Source organism: Periophthalmus magnuspinnatus, chromosome 12 (assembly GCF_009829125.3).
Source record: "Periophthalmus magnuspinnatus isolate fPerMag1 chromosome 12, fPerMag1.2.pri, whole genome shotgun sequence".
NCBI lineage: Eukaryota > Metazoa > Chordata > Actinopteri > Gobiiformes > Gobiidae > Periophthalmus > Periophthalmus magnuspinnatus.
This window is the reverse complement of record NC_047137.1, coordinates 12,493,014-12,512,395: the sequence shown is the minus strand read 5'-3', so window position 1 is coordinate 12,512,395 and position 19,382 is coordinate 12,493,014. Positions and strand designations below refer to the sequence as shown.

At 39.0% G+C, this 19,382-nt stretch overlaps 1 protein-coding gene across 2 annotated transcripts in view; it reads left to right on the top strand.

Moving 5' to 3' along the window:
- Nucleotides 1-16,386, top strand: part of tsc1b (TSC complex subunit 1b) — a 36,105-nt gene extending 19,719 nt beyond the window's left edge. Inside the window, exons 15-23 of one of the 2 annotated variants that reach the window (XM_033976083.2) lie at nt 451-862; nt 1,774-1,787; nt 2,866-3,032; nt 5,461-5,643; nt 6,294-6,404; nt 7,483-7,605; nt 9,108-9,295; nt 11,414-11,587; nt 12,057-16,386. In XM_033976083.2, the coding sequence (XP_033831974.1) occupies nt 451-862; nt 1,774-1,787; nt 2,866-3,032; nt 5,461-5,643; nt 6,294-6,404; nt 7,483-7,605; nt 9,108-9,295; nt 11,414-11,587; nt 12,057-12,690 (2,006 nt within the window). In that variant the 3' untranslated portion in view covers nt 12,691-16,386. Of the gene's footprint in view, nt 1-450; nt 863-1,773; nt 1,818-2,865; nt 3,033-5,460; nt 5,644-6,293; nt 6,405-7,482; nt 7,606-9,107; nt 9,296-11,413; nt 11,588-12,056 lie in introns of both variants that reach the window. The other variant, XM_033976082.2, reaches the window with a different exon arrangement.
- Nucleotides 16,387-19,382: the final 2,996 nt, after the last annotated feature.

Sequence of the window (19,382 nt, the reverse complement as noted above, 5' to 3'; positions counted from 1 at the left end):
TGCAAGGGGAGTACATGCAAAAACAAAAATGTACGTTGAAAAGGGTACTAGGAAATAATGTATGTATATAAACTAAAATTAAACATGTGACTAGTGTAATCTCTGTTTTTACATATAAATAACAAAAAACACCAAATCTTCAGCTCCATCACTCCCTAACGTCTTGTTTCTACTGTTGTCCCATATGAATCCTTACAATCATTAAAATCATTAGTTGATTAATACACATTTTTGGTCGACTAAGATGCCAGGGGCCGATAAATCGACTAAATGACTGAAGGACTACAGCCCTCGTTTTTGATGAGGGAACAACATCAAAAAAAGCTTTAAAAAAATGTAACTAATATGTGTTCTTTATTTCATTATTACAATTTTTTTAGCTCTCACAATTTATACTGTGACCCGAATAATCACGATTATCCATTAACAAATTAATCCTGACATCCCTAGATGGCAGTATGGTGAACTCTGCCCTGGAGAACCGACCCCCGAACCTGGAGCAGTCCTGGCCCTTTCAGTCCGGCTTCACCCCCATCCAGCACCACCTCCACCGCAGCCCCTCGGCCCCCGATGACGACGCCACCAAATACGGCATGTTCTCCCCCAGCCCGTGCAGCAAGACCCCAACCGCCCCCGTCCCCTACGAGTCCTTCTTTGACCTGGCCCTGCCTCGCGCCGCCTCGCTGTTCGTGGGCAAGAAGACGTCCGAGGCGGTGCATAAGGCGGCCATTGAGCGGGTGCTGCAGAGGGAGGAGGGGCTGGAGGATGGGGACGAGGAGGGGGTCATGTCCGCCTCACCCCTGGAAGTGTTGGACCGACTGGTGCAGCAGGGAAGCGACGCTCACGATAAAGTGCTCAAGAGGTCAGTTGTGATAGATTAGCTAACTGCTAACAACAGCTGCTTAATGGATATGGGCTGTCCCTGTTTTAATAAAGGTGTACTATGTAACTTTTATGGTGGAGGGTACACCACCTGCTAGGGCTGCATGATTTGTAAAAAATATCTAAATCAGTTTTCAGAGTTTTCTGATAAGAATTACAATTGTGATTAGATTTGCGATTTATGTTTTAATAATGGGATTGTGTTTATAGTTCATTTTAAATATGTCCAGGAGAATTGACAAAAAGACTGAACTAACTGAAAAACTAATACAAGAATCACTTTTCAGAGTATGTTTGTACAGATCTAAACTACAGGGTTAGCAACTTTTATGCAGAATAAGTAGATTTTGTTGTTTGTGGAGGAAATTATCGTACTTGAAAAACTGCAGCTTTTGGAATTAGCTAATTACACATATTCAGATTAGAATTTCGGATTAGATTGCGATTAATCTTGTAGGCCTACTAGCTTCTTGTCTCAATGGAGATTATATTGCTTGGTCTGGAATGTTCCGTAGTATTTCATTAAACTCATCTGTCTTGCATTTATTCAGTTACACGTTTTGTATTGCCAAAAAACAATGCTGCTTCTCTCCATTGCAATAGAATGCTATACTATTCCAAGAAAAGCAGTAATGTGGAGATGAGTGTGTGGCAAACCCTCCACTAGAAAAGTTACATAGTGCACCTTTAAATAAGAACACTTAAAACATTAAAAGGCTGAATTTAAATGTGGCTGCGCACGCCAATGTCTTAAACGTTAAACTTATTATAATGTGACAGTAATGTACCCATCCCGAGATGAAGTAAATGTGTTCAAATAGTATGTTCTAGTAGTATGAGTGCATGCTACATATACCACTTTTTAACCAATGTTGCTGTTTCTTTCCACAGATTACCTTTGCCAAGTAAGTCAGCTGACTGGACACACTTTGGAGGTAACGCTCTTCTTTTCACTCGCTCCCAGACAAAAGTGTATTTGAGCTTGAGCGGCCATATTTGTCACATGAGTCGCACATCAGCCGAACCCTGGGCTGAACACAAAGTCTGTCTGTATGTCTGTGTTTACCTCAGACCGGAGCGCCAATCACATTTTCTGCACCAGCTGTTTGTGTCACATCTCTCTGCCAGCGCTGCAATGACAAGCTGATTGAATTAGCCTGTTTACTGATACAAGTCATGGCGTTTGGATTCAGGCTCGTAGTTCATGTAGCTTTTGGAATGAGGAAGTGGGGAACTGATGGATGTCTGTTGTCTAGAACAGTGCTTGATGTATGCAGTTATTAGCACTTATTTGGAAAATGAATCATTTTGAAAATATATCTGCTAATCCTATAACTAGATTCTTAATCCTCATGCAAGATTTGGAGATGGGTCCCCAGGCGTTGCACTGCGATGGCCCAGTGTTTTTAGCATGTAGTTTTTATCATGTTGCTCCAGTTGCATTGAAGGAGCACTCAAATGCACATAATAAATTCAAATTATTATTCCGATCATATTATTGGTTTCCAAATGATATCACATCATTCCGTAGGCTGGTTGAATAGACATGGGGGCACTGAATATTTCTACTGTAAATACACATTTATTTGTTGATTTCAGACTATACCCTTTAACTGATGAGGAGGAGACTCTGCCAGCATAAACAAAAATGCATTTTTAAAAATAGCTTCAGAAAGTGGTGCTATTATTCAACCTCAGACTTGTCATTGTTGTCAAGGACTTTATGAAGCCATTCTCTGACAAATAATCATAATTTTCAGGACTTGTAAATCATAAGTTTGAATCGTGAACACAACCGAAGAAATTTCAAAGCTAGAATCTAGTACAAGCATTTTTCTTTCGGGCATTATGTAACTACATTATCTCAGTAAATAAATAAAATTCACTTTAAAATAAACATTTTTGGATTTTCCTTAAGAATATTTCCTCCTAACAATTGCAATCCTGTTCTAGCATTAACTGTCCTCTGGTATGTGTCACCAGGATCAGCTCCCTTGGACGAGCTGCACACATTGCGCAGTCAGCTACTCTTGCTCCACAACCAGCTGCTGTACGAGCGCTACAAGAGAGAACAGCATGCCGTCCGCAACCGCCGCCTTCTCCGGAGGATCATCAATGCCACTGCACTGGAGGAGCAGAACAACGCTATGGTAAACACCCAGGGACACGTGCTCTCAATGCACAACATTTAAACCACAACATAGTTTATGATCTCTAAAAAAATTTACACTGCTAAAATCATAAATAATAACAGTAACAGCTATTGGCAAAACCGTAACGTTTCCAGCTCTATTGATGCCTGTATTGATAGTTTTTATTGTTTTAGGTTTTTTTGGCACTCGTACACTAAGTACTAAGCTACCATCTGTATGTTTATTTGATTAAAACTTTTTTTTTATCAGTAGATGGCAGTTGTTCCCCCTCCGCTCATCTGGCCTTTGGCCTCATTCAAATTGGTTAAATTGCACTGTCCTTGACCTGGACGTAGACCGTCCGAACTGATAAGTGAAGTTGGGAAATAGTAAGGAAAGGAGACTTTATGCACTCTTTCATAGATCCTTTAGCACAGGAACCTCGAAAGGTAACCAGTGTTAAGGAGCTGCACGGTTTATTAATTAAAATCTTCAGCATAAATAAATACAACTTTACAACTTATAAAACAAATGCTTTCGAACCACAACAGCTTAATGCTGTTTAATGCTATAATGTGTTTAATGCAGATTTGCACAGATTTGTTTACATTTATGCAAATTTGCATAAACTCTGCACAGGCAGAACAGAGCTCCATGAGCTACTGATGTGGCCACTGCTTTCGGACTAAAGGACAGGATTTAGATGCCCTGTATTTGTTCTCTCTGTTGTCTCTGAGAGATGTGTACTGCTGCTGGTGAGTCTGGACAATATTTATTATAACTTGCTCTGTGCTTGTGCTGACATCATGTTGGAGGTTGCAGGTTGTGCGCAGCTTATTTTGGCTTTTCAATAGAATTTAATTTATGTACAGGCAGTAACTTAATATTGTTGTGATGAAAACATTAGCTTGACTGTTTAAATGGTTAATTCTACTTATTGTAGTCCATTTTCTGGGAGTTGTAGTTTTTACTGAACAGGTGTCGTTCCCGTCGCTGGTTAGGAGGATTCAGATCCAAAAAAAGCTGCAATGGCTCCTTTTCCTCACTGCTCCTTACTCCTCCTTGGTCCTTATTGTTGACCGCATGACGTAACTCTCAAAGGTCAAGGCAAAGGAGAAGGAAGGACAAGGAAGGAGGTAATTTTGCTTTTGTTTTAGTCCTCAGGATCCTCCTACAGTCTGGATTTTCAAAAAAAATTTATTTAAAAAAAAGCAAAAGGCTACATTTTGATAGGTTGCAGCAACAGGCCTACAACACAAATTGAGACCACAATTTTTGAATGTTTGAGGATCCAACCTACTCAGCAAAACATATTTTATTTGCTGTCAGTATGTGATGTATTTATCTATCTGCACTAGCTCATGTTTTCTTGATTTTATTTAAATCTATTTTGAAGTTGTAACTAATATTATGTGCATGCTTCCATGCAATATTTGTTTCCTCAAGTCAAACTTGTGTAAAAACCGATAAGAATTATGCACAGAAGCATCCACTGTTAACTGAAGCATGAGCTTCTCTGAGAAAGCAGCTGTTGAGTTGTCTGCCTCCTCTGCTCAATACTACAGACCGATGAATGAAGCGCAGCCATTCTGTTTGGACCCGAACAAATCAAACTGTCTCCAGCCTGGAAGCGTACAGGCCATCACACTGGCTACTGAGACAGGAATCAGCTGGAATAATGGGTTTATCTGAAATATTTGGGAAATGTTGAAGATTTGTGGAAAAAGACAAAGAAGTGTGCACATATGTGGCTGAAAAAAGTGTGAATGAACTTCTATACTGATATAGCTGATATAGCTGCTGAGAGGAATGTGACTTCTACCTCTTCATTGTCATAGTTTATAGAAACTTTAGTATCATGAAAAAAAAACATTTATTGAAGTAGATCACTTTGTTTATAGTTTTACTTGCATTACTCCAAAAATGAAAGATTATGCACGTTTTGTGAAGCATTGCAACATTTGCTAAATTGCCTGGAATGTTCCATAGTATCTCATTAAATTTAGTAATTCTTACATCTTGCGTTTTTATTGGCTTAACAAAAGATTTCTTCCTGTGAACAGTGTTTCCTCTTTACATATCTGACCTATAACTTGGTCTGGTGGCGTCATCTGCTTGTCTCCCTGGAAATGGATCATTTTATTGTCATATTTTGGAACTTTCCAGGCAAAGCCATAACCTCCACCAGAATTGTTTTGTTTTATTGTGCACATGTGTAAGTGTATGCCTATGCGTATTGAGTATGGGCAGATAATTAAAGCTATAGTTTCTAATCTTCACAATACATTTTACACACCATAATGGCTAATTGTGTGTTTTTACCACATGAGGTTTTATTGTGAACCTTTTTTGACTCTTTCGTAGTTATTTCAATGGCACTGCTGCCCTTTTAGATTCTCAGCCTTCTCATGTTCCTTATACTCTGTGTGTGCATGTATGCATGCAGAAGGACCAGCTGAACCTGCAGAGCGTAGACATCTCCTCTCTCAGAGAGAGTCTCCATGTGGAGCAGCAGAGATACAGGCAGCTGTGGGACGACCGTGAGAAGGTGGTGACCCAGCTCCACAGCCAGATCCGACAGCTACAGCAGGGCCGCGACGACTACTACACTAAGAACCAGGAGCTTCAGGTGGGTTCATCAAGCCAGTGGAGGGGTCTGTTCATGCTCAACATGCATGCCCACTATCTTTAGTCTTTAGTCAATCATTACACCGGAGCTTATCAAAGTGTATATATTGTAATGCTGCGACAATTAATTGGAATAATCGTGACTAGTCGAAATATTTTAAATCATATTTTGATCATTATAATCGTGACAGACTTTAAAACACATGCCAAAAGACCTTTTAAATAAAAGACAGTGGCATTATTTAATAATTTAACTAGTTGGCTTCTAAAATTAGCTAGATGCAGCTCTATAATATATTGGCTATTGTGTGTTCGCTAACTTGCTCAGACCATTAACATAAATACATGTTCCGGCCATTATGTGCCTTGTCATTGGCATGAACAAACAAAATAGGAAGAAAATAAATCTTACAAACCCTGCTCCTTTCTTGTTTTGTATGTAAAGCATTGTGCAACTCAAAACTAAAAAAAAAAAACCAAAAACTTCTTTTAAGTTTAATAGTTTGTTCTGTTTCTATGCATTATTTGACCTAACGGCTTTGAAGGATGGGTCAAATTCAGAGGACTAATTCCACACGGTTAAGTGTGCCTTAACCTGTACAACACATTTTGAAACTAAACTATGAACATATTGGTTGTGTCTGTGTTCAGAGCAAACTGCAAGAGTGTCAAAAGAGGATGGATGAGCTGGAGGCGGAGCTTCAGAGGTCCAATAACAAAGTCTGCCACACTGGGCATCTCCTCAACCAAATGACCATCAAGGTACGGGCCACTAACTGCTCACTCATTTAATACACTTTCATATGAACAAAATAAGAAACCTGTGGTAAAACACTGTACATGTTTAGTTTATATTGATTTAAAAAGTAGCATAAGGCCTCATTAGTGTTAGATATGAGGTCTTATTTGCAACTTTAGATGTGCTCTGTGATTAGTTGTCAGCACAGACCTCTCGCAGCCACTGCTATGTGAACTGTAGACAGCTACGGGGCTGGTTGCCGTGGTGATGGTGTCTCTATTTTTAGGTCAGCGGGACAGGGGGTCTGGGTGTTTGGGTGCGTCCTGGGGCTTATCTGGCCTCTCTTGCCTCAGCTGACCCAGACTGAGCAGAAATCCTGGAAAACAAGGAGCTGCTTAAGTCAGCTGTGACACTACATGCGTCACATTTCAGCTTCTACTATGTCTAAAATGACTTCTAAGTCCCACAAAACCTGAATCAAAGCTTTTCACTGAATTTTCTGCGTGTTCTAAAAATGAATAAACATTACTGGTAATTCCATTCCATATTACCGTAAATGATAATAATTATTCCTCCTCTACAGGTAACGGTTGACAGTGTTTGAACACATATATTAAACAGGCATGATGTGAATTATGAGTCAAATAATGGTTAAAAAATATAGAAAAACGTAATACGCTTCTACGGGGTATTAATTGTTAACACATAACTTTTCAAAATACTATATGGGCAGAAAACAATGTATTACAATATAATCAGATTCACTTTCACACTCCCCAATCCCCTCTTGTTATCACAACACAATCATCATATCATCTTATAAAATACATTCTCTCAGTGTCATCATTTACTTAATTTTATAGAAACAGATTTTTTTTCCCTATTACAAAAAAACCTCAATGTTTTCAAATGTGATTGTAAGTTGGTGCTGAAAGTTTTCCTGTAGGTGACTTGTCAGTTCCTTTGTCGTCTCCAGCGTGTGATCATTAAGTCTGAAAGCGACATGTGCCTGCTGTACTCCCAAATGCTCACGCTCCTTTGGTTTGTCGCCTAATTGCCGTTCTGCCCTCTGTCGTCTTTGTCTGTCTGTGTGTCCTTCAGCTGAGCACCAGTGAGAGCACCCAGCAGCAGATGAGCTTCCTGAACAAGCAGCTGCTGCTCCTGGGGGAGGCCCATAAGCTGGCCAGGCAGGAGTTACAGCACGCCGGCCCCGACAACACAAAGGTACGCACACACTAATGTACACACACAAGAGGACAACAATAAGGTACACACACACTCACCGGGCCCAACACCACGAAGGTACGCACACACTAATGTACACACACAAGAGGACAACAATGAGGTACACACACCCCGGCCCTGACAACACAAAGGTACGCACACACTAATGTACACACAAAGATACGCACTGCGCACTCACACATGCAAAAGTACACACACATGCGCTGGTCTCGACAACACTAAGGCACTCACACACACGCCAGGCCTGAAAACACAAAGGTACACACACAGGAATCTACAAACAAAGGAATACACTCACAGGGACAGTACGCACACATAGGGACACGCAAGGGTACTCACACAAGGAACATGCATGGAGACACAAAACACACAAAGGTATGCAAATTCCAAACTCTTCTAATACTAAGGAAAAGATTGAATTCTGATCTCGATACCACAGTCATAAAAACTGACTTTTCATCATGTGGTCTTGTAATAGTTTTGATCTTAATCAGGGGCATTCTCAAGCTATTATTCATGAATGGTCCAACACTGTCCTATTCATGACATTTTTCGGTATCAATGCACTAGTGTATGCACCTAGTTTTGATACTAGTTATAGTATTGATTCATCTCTGGATAGTGTGGTGATTTGTACAATTCTCTTATCCCATGGGTAAATAACTTGCACCAATGTATTAAAAAAGGTCAGAAAAATCCAGCAGGTTAAACAGTTGAGGTCCATTAGTAATATAGTAGTTTTTGACTATAGTTTTTTGCTATTGTGAATCCTAGTCCCATTGCTGAGGTGAGAACAGTAGTACTTACTGGGTTTGTCCTACATCAGCCTGCTCTGATCTATAACAGTCTGCTGTCTCTAACATGAACCCAACAGGGACAGGCCTGAACTGCTTCTGCTCAAGTGAGCCAGGACACATTAAGAACAGGACCATTAATCTGAAATGGTGTGGCCAATCACTATAAAGACATGAAGACCACCTATTTGGTACTGGAGATGTCACACTATCAAATTTTTGTGTGGTAATAAGGCAACATGACCAAACAAAATGAAAAGTCATTGCCTAACTTTTTTCACTATGCATATTAGATCGTATTCCTCTACACTAGAGGCTGTGGCGAAGTTTATGAAATCATACTGAATGATAAAGTAAAGGTCACATAAGCAACCAGATAAAAAAGTGATTTTACTGATAATAATAAAAAAAAACATGAACCAGTATTTAAATTGAGTTATAATTCTTACTATCTTTTTTTCTGACCTTGTATTGGATTCTATTTGTTTTTGGTGCACATCCCTCTCCTAATAACAGTTGTGTATGCTAAGTGCACTGAAAGTTAACCAGACAACTGTGCCTAACCTTGCACTGACTTGATCTACTAAACCATTTGTAGTACGGGGTTCCATGGTCTTCGTTGGAGCCCAGTCTAATGAGCGTTTCTGCTCTGAGCGCTCTGATATTCTCCTGTGTGCTGTGGTGCAGGAGGCCCAGATGCTGGCAGCGTCCTGTGGCAGAGAGGTGGAGGCGCTGAGGCACAGTCTGCTGCAGCAGGGACAGAAGCTGGAGGCCGCCCAGCAGAGGGTGTCAGAGCTTGAGACGCTGCTCACCAAGAAGGAGCACCTTATCGCAGAGCAGAAGAAGTTCTTAGAGGACGTCAAAGGACAAGCAAGGTCAGACTCAGTCAAATACTCGTCAGTTCAGAGTAGAGGTTGAGATATTTTTTGTCCATTCTTCTTTCAGGTTATTTCAACTTCGCAGCCATGTCTACAATGTTGTGAAAAAGTCTTGTTCCATTACATTCCGATTACAGTGTTCCCTCGTTTATTGTGGGGGTTACGTTCCAAAAATAACCAAAGTAGAAAGCTTTATTTTTTCCCGAGCTTTTGCATGACATGCTTTATTAATTTCTCTTTGTTATTTAGGCTGATTGGGACCTGATGAGTGTAAAAAAAATAATAATAATCTTTTTACATTATGTAGTTTCTAAGAAAAGTGATGTAAAACGAATGTCCTCATATGTAGACATTTTAATAATTTTGATAAAACATTTGAAATGATTTGCAAAAACTATTTATTAAGACCCTGAACACAGCAACTTTTGTCCTGAATGTAAAATCAAAATGAGAAACAACAATTGTGCCTCTTGAAACAATGTGTCTCATGTGAAGAGCTGCTGACAGGAGCAGGAAGACGTGTGCCTTTACAAAAAAAAAAAAAAAAAAATTCTGAACATTCTAAACTCTTGAAAATATTCTAAATTGAACATTTTTGCGTTGTTGTTCTTGTATGCTGTTCTTCTTCTTCAAAAAATTTGCATTGTGGCCCAGACAACCCAAAATGTGTCCTCCAGGTCCTAGAAGATTATATATAATATATTCAGGCTGTAAAACCCCTCACCACACACTTTATACATTTTTCTCAGACAAGCATTAACATTTTCTCACATTTCTCTCTTTAAACACTCTCAAAGTTTAAACCTTCTTAAATAAAAAAAAAAATAAGCACAGTATTATAGAACAAAACCAAATACTATGCTGTACTGTAAATAAAAATGACAGCTTTTAGAAATATTATCAATCAATCAATCAAACTTTGGTTTAGTTTTTGCTGTAAAGTGCTATACAAATAAAGAGCTTTTCATAAGTGCATTAAAATGTAAAAACAACAAAAACAAAAATTCTATATACAAAACAACAAACAATAACCCCCCCCCCCCAAAAAAAAACCAAAAAAAAAAACAGTCATTAGCTGAAGGCAATCATGAACAAATGAGTCTTTAGCTCGGCTTTGAACAGGGACAAAGTAGTGACTGAGCGTAACTCCAGGAGCAAAGAGTTTCAAAGTCTGGGACCAGCCACAGAAAATGAACAATCACCCCACTGTTTCCTTTTGTTTCTGGGGACCTCCAGCAGGTGTTGACTGGCAAACCGCAGAGCTCTGTTGGGCGTATGAGCCGTTAACAACTCGCAAAGATATAAAGGTGCAAGACCATGCAGAGCTTTAAAAACAAACATTAAATACTATAGCAAATTTAATTTTAGTAATCAACTTACAGTGTACAGCTTGTCTTTGTTCAACAACTTAACGCGCACAGGCTGCGCACGACATGAGTTAACTCTTGTTACATTTTTATTGGTGCGCTCCTCAAATGTACTGTACCACAACAATAAGTACAAACCAATATTATTACGAAGACAGTACATTGAAAGTTTTTGTAAATTTGGCTGAATGCATTCTGTACTGTACAGGAGACACGGCACGTTCCTTAGCCAATCACGACGCAGAACACAATTTGCGTTCATACACTGTAAAATTGCAATAGCGTGGGACCACTGTAATCCAAAGAAATTACACTATCCAATTTCTAAATATCCAGTGTTTCCAAAAGATTTCTGTGGACCCTATGGTCCAAATGTGTTCTGTATCTGTTCTAAGTAACTACAGAACAACTTTTTATAAGTAAAAATCAAACATTATCTCATTTCTGGGCCATCCATGGACAATAAATAATCTTGTTACATCAATTTTCACGTCCAACCATGAGATCAGCTGAACCGATATTTGGAAGCTCATATCTTATCCAGCAGATTCACTTACTGGCACCTTTTAACATTTTAAAATTATTACTTTTATATTTTTATGACGATTCAAGTATCATACCATTTTGCTCCTGAGCATGTTTTAAACTTTGGTGGGGCACCATTGTTTTCTCTATGCATATCTGTCTATTGTCAGAATTTCACCTTGGTTGAATGAAACAAATGACTTTGTCTCTGTGTACTGTCCAGGGCTGAGCTGCAGGCCTCAGACAGCAGGTACCAGGCTCAGAGGAGGATCTCCCAGCTCCTTCAGACCGAACTACTACAGCTCTACAGCCGTGTGGAGATGGACGTGCCCACCAGCACCTCCTCCAAGACATCAGCAGAGGGCAGCGCAGTCAAACACACTCCAGCTGACTCCAGGTAAGCACAACACCACTGCTACTGTACTAACTTGTTGGAGTTACTATTAAAGGGGCTTCACTTTATTGTGGCACACTGTTGCATTGGGTTCTCAGAACTATTTTTTGATCTTATCTCAAATTTTGTATCGCAAGAACTATGTTCCTTTGTGTTAGTCTTTAATTTGAACACTTGGCTTATGTGTCTCTGCAGTGAACCTATGCTAGCATTCGTCAAATATACCGCAGTACATCATAGTTTGTGTGACTGTTAGTTACCATTCAAATATGTGCTAAACCAATCCTATATTGACTGTAATTAAGGCATCAGGCAACCTCACCAAATTAAACCTGTATGTATAAAACAACTGTACTCCAGGTCCATGGCAACTTTATAACTCCAAAAAGACATCACGTTGTATTTATGATTGTTTTAAACCTGAAGTGAGTTTGTTTACATTTGTTTGAACAGTATCTCTTGTTCTTCCCAGTGTTTTGGTGCCTGATAGAGCAGGTCAGAGCCGCAGCCTGGAAAAGACCACTCCCCCACATCCACACGACTCCCCGCGAGGCAATGGCAGCACTTTACCCTGTACCACCACCACCATCTCTTCCACTGCCCTGTCCAGCTCCATGAACGGCAGCCAGGACCCCACGCTCCACCAGCTCCCCCCTCCCCCTCTACTGGTGGAGCCCTCGTCCCTGCCCTGTCCCCACGGCGACGCCCCTCTCACTGTCGGCTCCTACCCCAGCGCCAAGAGCTTCTTGGGTATGAGGGCCCGCGAGCTCTTCCGCAACAAGAGTGAGAGCCAGTGTGACGACGACCAGAGCCCCCCTCCTCAACCCCGCCTCTCCGGCCTGGCCCACGCCCTCAAGACGGACATGTGCGTGGAGCCCTCCCCCTGCCCTGGACAAACCCCCAGACCGAACGCACCCGCGGCCTCCGTCACTGTGCCCGCTAGAGAGCCCGCCAAAGAGCCCGCATCGGAGCAGGCCCGGTCCAGAGCGGGGAGCCAGGAGAGCCCGCGGAGGAAGGCGGTGGGGGGACGCGGACACGGTGGTCGTCCCCGGCAACAGCAGCTAAAGATCATGGACTATAACGAAACGCATCATGAGCACAGTTAAAACGTGACCGGGGGGTGCTATTACCTGATTTGGATCACTACCTGATTTGGCTAGTTTTTTGAATTGCTATAATTTTGCACAAGTTGCTACGGTAACACTACTTAGTCCTATGTTTTTTGTTTTTTGTTTTTCATTTCATTTTCACAGTCCTTATAATATTTTTATGTGGTTAACTTCTGATTACAATTATGCTATTTTGATCATTTTTATTGCTTTTTTATCTAAACTTACAAAATAGTGAAACATCAACATTACTTTTACTGCAGTCAGCTATGAACGTCTTAGCGCTATAGCTGATGAAGAAAATTGTAAACATTTTGAAGATTACAAATTGGGTAGGGATCCAAATCTGGCAATGGCGGGGACAGTCTTTTTGGACAAAGATGGCTACAATTGAGCTAAAAGAGTAACGTCAGCAATTCAGTGTTATATGTATCATTCCTGAAAGTGGACAACAGGATTAAGATTTTTTTCTTTTATTTTTTGTCCAGTTTTACTCATTCATTCCCCCCAAAGAATGTTAGAAATTATTACCAGTCAAAAAGCTAAAGCTAAGTGGAAGAAGTGGCTTGTTTGCTAAAGTTAGCCTAGCATTAACTTGAAATTCCAAAATAATTACATAACATTTTACTATTCTGGGGATATTTACTTATTTTTTTATTTTTTATCACATTTCAAATTGTTCTGTGCACAACGATATCCGGCTGCTTCCAATCAGAGGGACAGTCAACGTGACCATTTCCAGTATAATGTAATGTCTATGAGGTTTTTGGAAAACTTTGACGAAGGACACTTCTGTGTTTATAAGGTATGTCTTTGTGTGTTGGGACTAATGCTAATTTCAGGGCCTAATAAATATTTAAATAACGCCACTGACTGAAATAATGTACACCTAAAAATAATTGAGTCGTCCTTACAACAAATTTAGTTTAGTTATATTACATTTAACATTCCAAAGTTAGCATTACCCCTGATGCATAAAGATGTACTTTTGTGAACAGAAGTGTCTTTCAGTGAAGTTTTCCCTTCATTTTTAAAGTGTTTAACATGTTGTCAGTAACATCCACCCACAGCTCCCTGTCCACTGCCTGACCTGTCAGGATTTAGGGATTTTAGTGCGAATTGGCAAAAACCTCATGGACATTACATCGCACCAGAAATGGTAATGCTGACTGTCACTCTGATTGGAACTAGTCGGCTACCGTTGTGCACAGAGACAATTTGAAAAGCTAATTTTCACAAAGCAAAAAGTAGCTAAAGCTAGTCTAGCATAAACTTGAAGTCCAATATTTTAATATTCTGGGAATATTAACTGTTATTTCGTCACATTTCAAATTACTGGAGTAGAATAATATATGCAAAGTAAAAAACAAAAGAACATTTGTCATTATCACATTATAAGTAGCTGTTTAATAATTCTAATTTATTTGTCCTCAACATATTTTTCTTGCCTATTTTTGATAAAAATCTACATTAAAGATTACATTTTTAGCATCTCCATTTTTTTTAAACCTAATCCCAAAAATATTGATGAACTGTACAAAATTGTAATTTCACTTTTCCATCGTTAACCAAATCTATTGTTTGTTGTTTATTGCTATGACAGTCAGAGCATATGCCTAATTCTAATCGACAGTACCAGGCAAACTTGAGCTACTTTGCATGTATTTACACATCACACATGTTGTCATCCCCACACAAGCTTATTTAAACCGTACAAGCCTTTCTTTTAAACGCTATATTTGTCTGAACAGAATTACCTCCAATTTGAAAAACACCAACCTGGATCGCGCCGGATTTATTTATTTAGATTTAGCGCTAGGCTAGCAGACGGTAAGATTTCTGCTTTCCTCTCCAATAACAAAAGACACAGCCAGGTCCACCACTGAATCATTTAAAACCTGAAGATTCTGGCAAACTGTGTGTTGATGATTTGGAAACAGGTTGTTCTCTGCATTCCTACGTAAACGCGAAACTCGGCCACGGCAAATACACAAACAACTTGAAGCAGCTTTTCAAATGTTTGCTGTCATTTCATAGAATTTACTTTGACAAATGCAGACAATTTGTATTTTAAGATTATAGTTTATGAAAAAGTACTTTGGGTTATTTTCCTAGGCTTAAACATTCCACATATTTTGATTTGGAGTAGCTGCTAATATATATATTTTTTTACTTTTAAAGTTGCACTATGTAACTTATTGCTTTCCCTAGAATGTATGATATTGAGCCTCTCTATCTTGCCTTTATCCAATTACCTGTTGACCACATCTGCTTGTCTCCATGGAGATGGCTGCAACTGTTAATCGCAATAATTGTGAGTAGTTGACTATAGGGATGCACCGATCCGATACTAGTGTCGATATCAACTGCGATCCGTAAAAATTTGCAGGATTGGGTTTCAATTTCCAAATCTGAGTACCACTGATATTTTGGTTGGACATATCATTTGAGACATTAAGACTTTAACTGGTGGTAGTTGGCACATAATGTTTGAACTTTTATTGACACAAAGCTGTTCTGTGGTTACTTGGGAGATAAATACCAGCCACATAGCACAATGGGATCAGTTTTTTCTTATTTTATTTTTGTTTAAAGGAAGTAGGCTGTTTTCACTCTCTGCACTGGTATAGGTTGATAGTGGGTATATGGGCAGATACTTAAAGCTAATAAAAAACAAAACATCTGGATTGGCGCATCCCTAGTTGACTATTAAAATGATTGTAATTGTATTTTAATAACTGTAGTTGTTATCTGGACTACACAGCCTCTAAGCACATGCCAAAAGACCGTTTAAAACAAAGAAATAGGTATTATTATTAAATTAAATTCAAATCAGTTCAGATTTTTGACAGTAGTACACTTCATAGATAAATATTTAATGTCTAGAAGCCTTCAGTCCGCTTATTTCAACCTTTATTTGAGTACATAAACACAAAATCTCAAAGTAAATGGAAGTTGGTTGACTAATTGGAAAAAAAGTTACTTGCAGCTTAATGCCATACTGTGCAACATTCCAGGCAAAGCAATAACATCATGGACACCCCTCAGAAAAGTGACAGTCTAGCTTTAATATCTGTGTAAACTAAAACTCTAAAAGATATTATAAAAAATGTTATATTTACTGTCCCTGTCCCAGCTAACTGGAACAAGCAGACATTCATTTGTTAATATTGTTTCCACATTTTTGACTAAATTATGCTAAAAATAACACTCTCCTATGCTAGTCCGCAAAAAAAAAGCAATATCTCACTGCTATTTACATTTACTTTGCCAAAAGGGTGCTCGCAGCGGGCGCATATTCGGCTTGTTTTCGCATTTAGCAGTCTAGCGCGTCTCCTAAGTGCCATGCTAACCCAGACTTAATTCATTTTGCATACAGAGAAATATTACCACACATTCCCCGCAGGTCTAGTGTCTAACTCCAAATCCTGTTGTCCACTGGGAACTCTTTCTGTCATTTCTACCCCTGCCTTTCGCTAACTACAGCATGTTCAACAATCCACTTTAAAATGCCAACCGTAGTAACTCGCAGCCAACCAGGACTGAAGGTACAATCAGCACAATGTAAAGGAGACAGACAGCAGAGCCATGGTGGGAAGATCTGGGACTACACACAGAATAGAGCGTTCTTAAAAGCAGTGGCTTGTGTTTAACTGTGAACAATAAAGATCGTCTTCAATGTTTTGCACTACATCTTCTGACTTGTCATTATTTGTAGTGGTGTGTAGACCTACTTCTATGGCAAAGCAGTACAAGGCGTGTATTGGTGTCAGAATAGCCCATCATGTGGTTTGGCTCTAACAAATCACATGTCACAACTCCTCTTTAAAATGGGTGGTTTTCAGATTCTAGCATGGCGTACTCCCACTTGACCCAATCTAATCTCTACTGATTACATTGTATTTTGCCATGAAATGTCCAAAAGGTAAATACACAAATAGTCAACCTTATTAACTCTCAGTGACTAAACATTAGAACTTGAACTATTAATTTTTGCTTAAACTTATTAAAATTTTACTAGCCCATATAATGTTGTGATGCTATCTGAAGGTGAAGATTGAACTAATGGCGGGTGGTTCCAAGATGGCCGAGTGAATAAACACTTAATGTCATTCTCTGCTAGTGTAAATTTTAAATATGGTGAAAACAAACCTGTAAATCAGTCTTTTGTGAGTTTTCAGTCAAAACAAAAAAGACTGTTTATCAAGGGGGAAATGTCTGCTACTGATAATAAAAAAAACATTGGAAAGTTCCAGAGCCAAGCGAGTGCTAACCACACCGGTCCAGCTGAACAGCCGCTCATCGACAACTGCCACGATTACGCTGGTACTTCACCGACTCCTGGTTGAACTATTAGATGAGTTTCCACCTCTACCTGTGTCACAAAGCCAGTCTCTGAAAAAGCAAGAGGATGGGGATGCCAGTGTTATTGTTACTCTGTTGAAGCTAAAAAAAAAAAAAAATGAAAGAATGGATGATATTGCACTGCAGATTGCTGGTGTTCGAAAAAAAAACAAACAAAAACTGTAGGCTTTGCATGTGTGGAGATAAAGGATGTGAAAGAACGAGTTGGCACTCTTGAAGTGAAAGTCACCAAAGAGAAGGGTCATCTCCAATTTGGAAAGGTACTCCAACAACATCCACATTCAGGCTTAAACGCAGTATCTGTCAAGGATGCCCCACAAGTCCTTACCTTTTCTTACTTTGTACCCACATTCTTGCCTCTCATATTTCTAACAGTACTGTGAGCGGGATAACCACAGCCGGCTGAGGTGTCAACATCAGTCAACTGGCTGACAATATCACAGTCAAGTGTCTATTGTCCTACACGTTGTCCCTATTATAAAAAACAAAACAAAACAAAAACAAAAAACACACAAATCAAATTAAACCAGATTCACTTAAGAGGAAGAGTCTTGCTCTGAAAAGCAGAGGGTCTGTCTTTACTGACATGCAGCCCTTATATAGACTATAGCTTAAAATAAAAAATAAATAAAAATAAATAAATGTATATTTATGCCAACACAATATGCTATACATTTTGGCATCATGATGCCAGTTGGTATGACACATTTACACTTGCCTCCTGTCTCTCTACCCAGTCCAGTAGATTGAGATTGGGAAATTCTGCTTAAATTCACACAACTGTAACATGTAGTATCATAACATGTAGTCTCATAACATGTAGTATCATAACATGTAGTCTCATAACATGTAGTATCATAACATGTAGTATCATAACATGTAGTATCATAACATGTAGTATCATAACATGTAGTATCATATTGGAATCAAGATATTAACTGTAAATTAGTTTGGACCAACAAATTCCCAACAAATATTTAATAAAAGAGGTAAAAGAGATGTCTTCAAAAAGATTCATAAATATGATCCTGCTAGTAACTATATGATTACTTTAAAGAGGGACATTGATGTGAAGTGCTTCTTTTGTGAAAACCATCCAGAGACTGTTCAGCATTTTTCTTGGATCTGCTCATACTCCACATTGTTCTGGAAGGACTTCAGCAGATACATAATTGGACATCTTCCTAAGAACTTTATTTTGAAATGGGAGAATTCAGTATTCTGTTTGTTCCACGAGCAAACAAAAAATTAACTGTATTTCATAAATGTGTGAATTATACTGGCAAAATTCTACCTGCACAAGTGTAAATATAACAATCAAAAAACATAGTTTGCACATTTCTATAGTGACACTTGACTGGGATCCAGAGCACTCATTTCTTCAATACTTTATCTGGTCACTGGTGAACCTCCCTGTTTTCAAATGGCCGTGATTAACAGCTGGACTACTCAATCGGAGACAGGCATGATCTGCCCTTATCGAAAATAATAAAGGACAACATATATATCACAGGGGGCTGAAAAACATTGGGGATTTCTGCAGAATCAGTGGGCGAAGTACTTGGTAATACCTGTTAATCTGAGGTGAGATAAATTAGATTGTATTTGCAAATCATAGGTGACCAATGAGCTCCTTCATTTCACATGTGTCACTGAAAAAAACATCTGACTGGACGATCACGTTTGACCAGGTTTGAGATACAACAGAGGAAGTGGGGACCAGACTGATATAAATCTGTTAAAAAACAACAACAAAAAAACAAAAAACGAGAGATTGCATAATGTTTGTATACAATTTTATTGGATAAATTCTTTAAAAAGTAAAAGAAAAAAAGATTGTTCTAATGGCCTAGATGATTGTACACTAGTTTTGGATCCTGATGTATTCTACAGCATTAACAAACCTGGATCAGATCAGGAGCAGCAAAGGTTTTTGTGGGACAATTTTAATAATAGATTATAATTTAATAAAACACATTTTATTAACCAGAATATTAGGTCAATATTTTCAAATCAATGGAAGAACTGAAAAGTATTTTTAGCGTGAGAAATTAACTTATCTGGCTAATGCTAAATATCCGTTAGCATTAGCCACACTGGGCTGAAGCAGGATGTAGAAGTGGACCAACATGTGGACAAGAGCATGGACAAGAGCATGGACAAGCTAATACTGGGTAACAAAAACATGTTTAAAAATGTTCAACAGTTAGAACATTACCATAGGCTGCCAGAAAGTTTTTTTTTTTTTGTTTTTTTTGTAGTAATACGTGCAACTTTACATGGCTCGCCTTGGTCTAGCATAAACTAGACATAGCTAAGTGGTA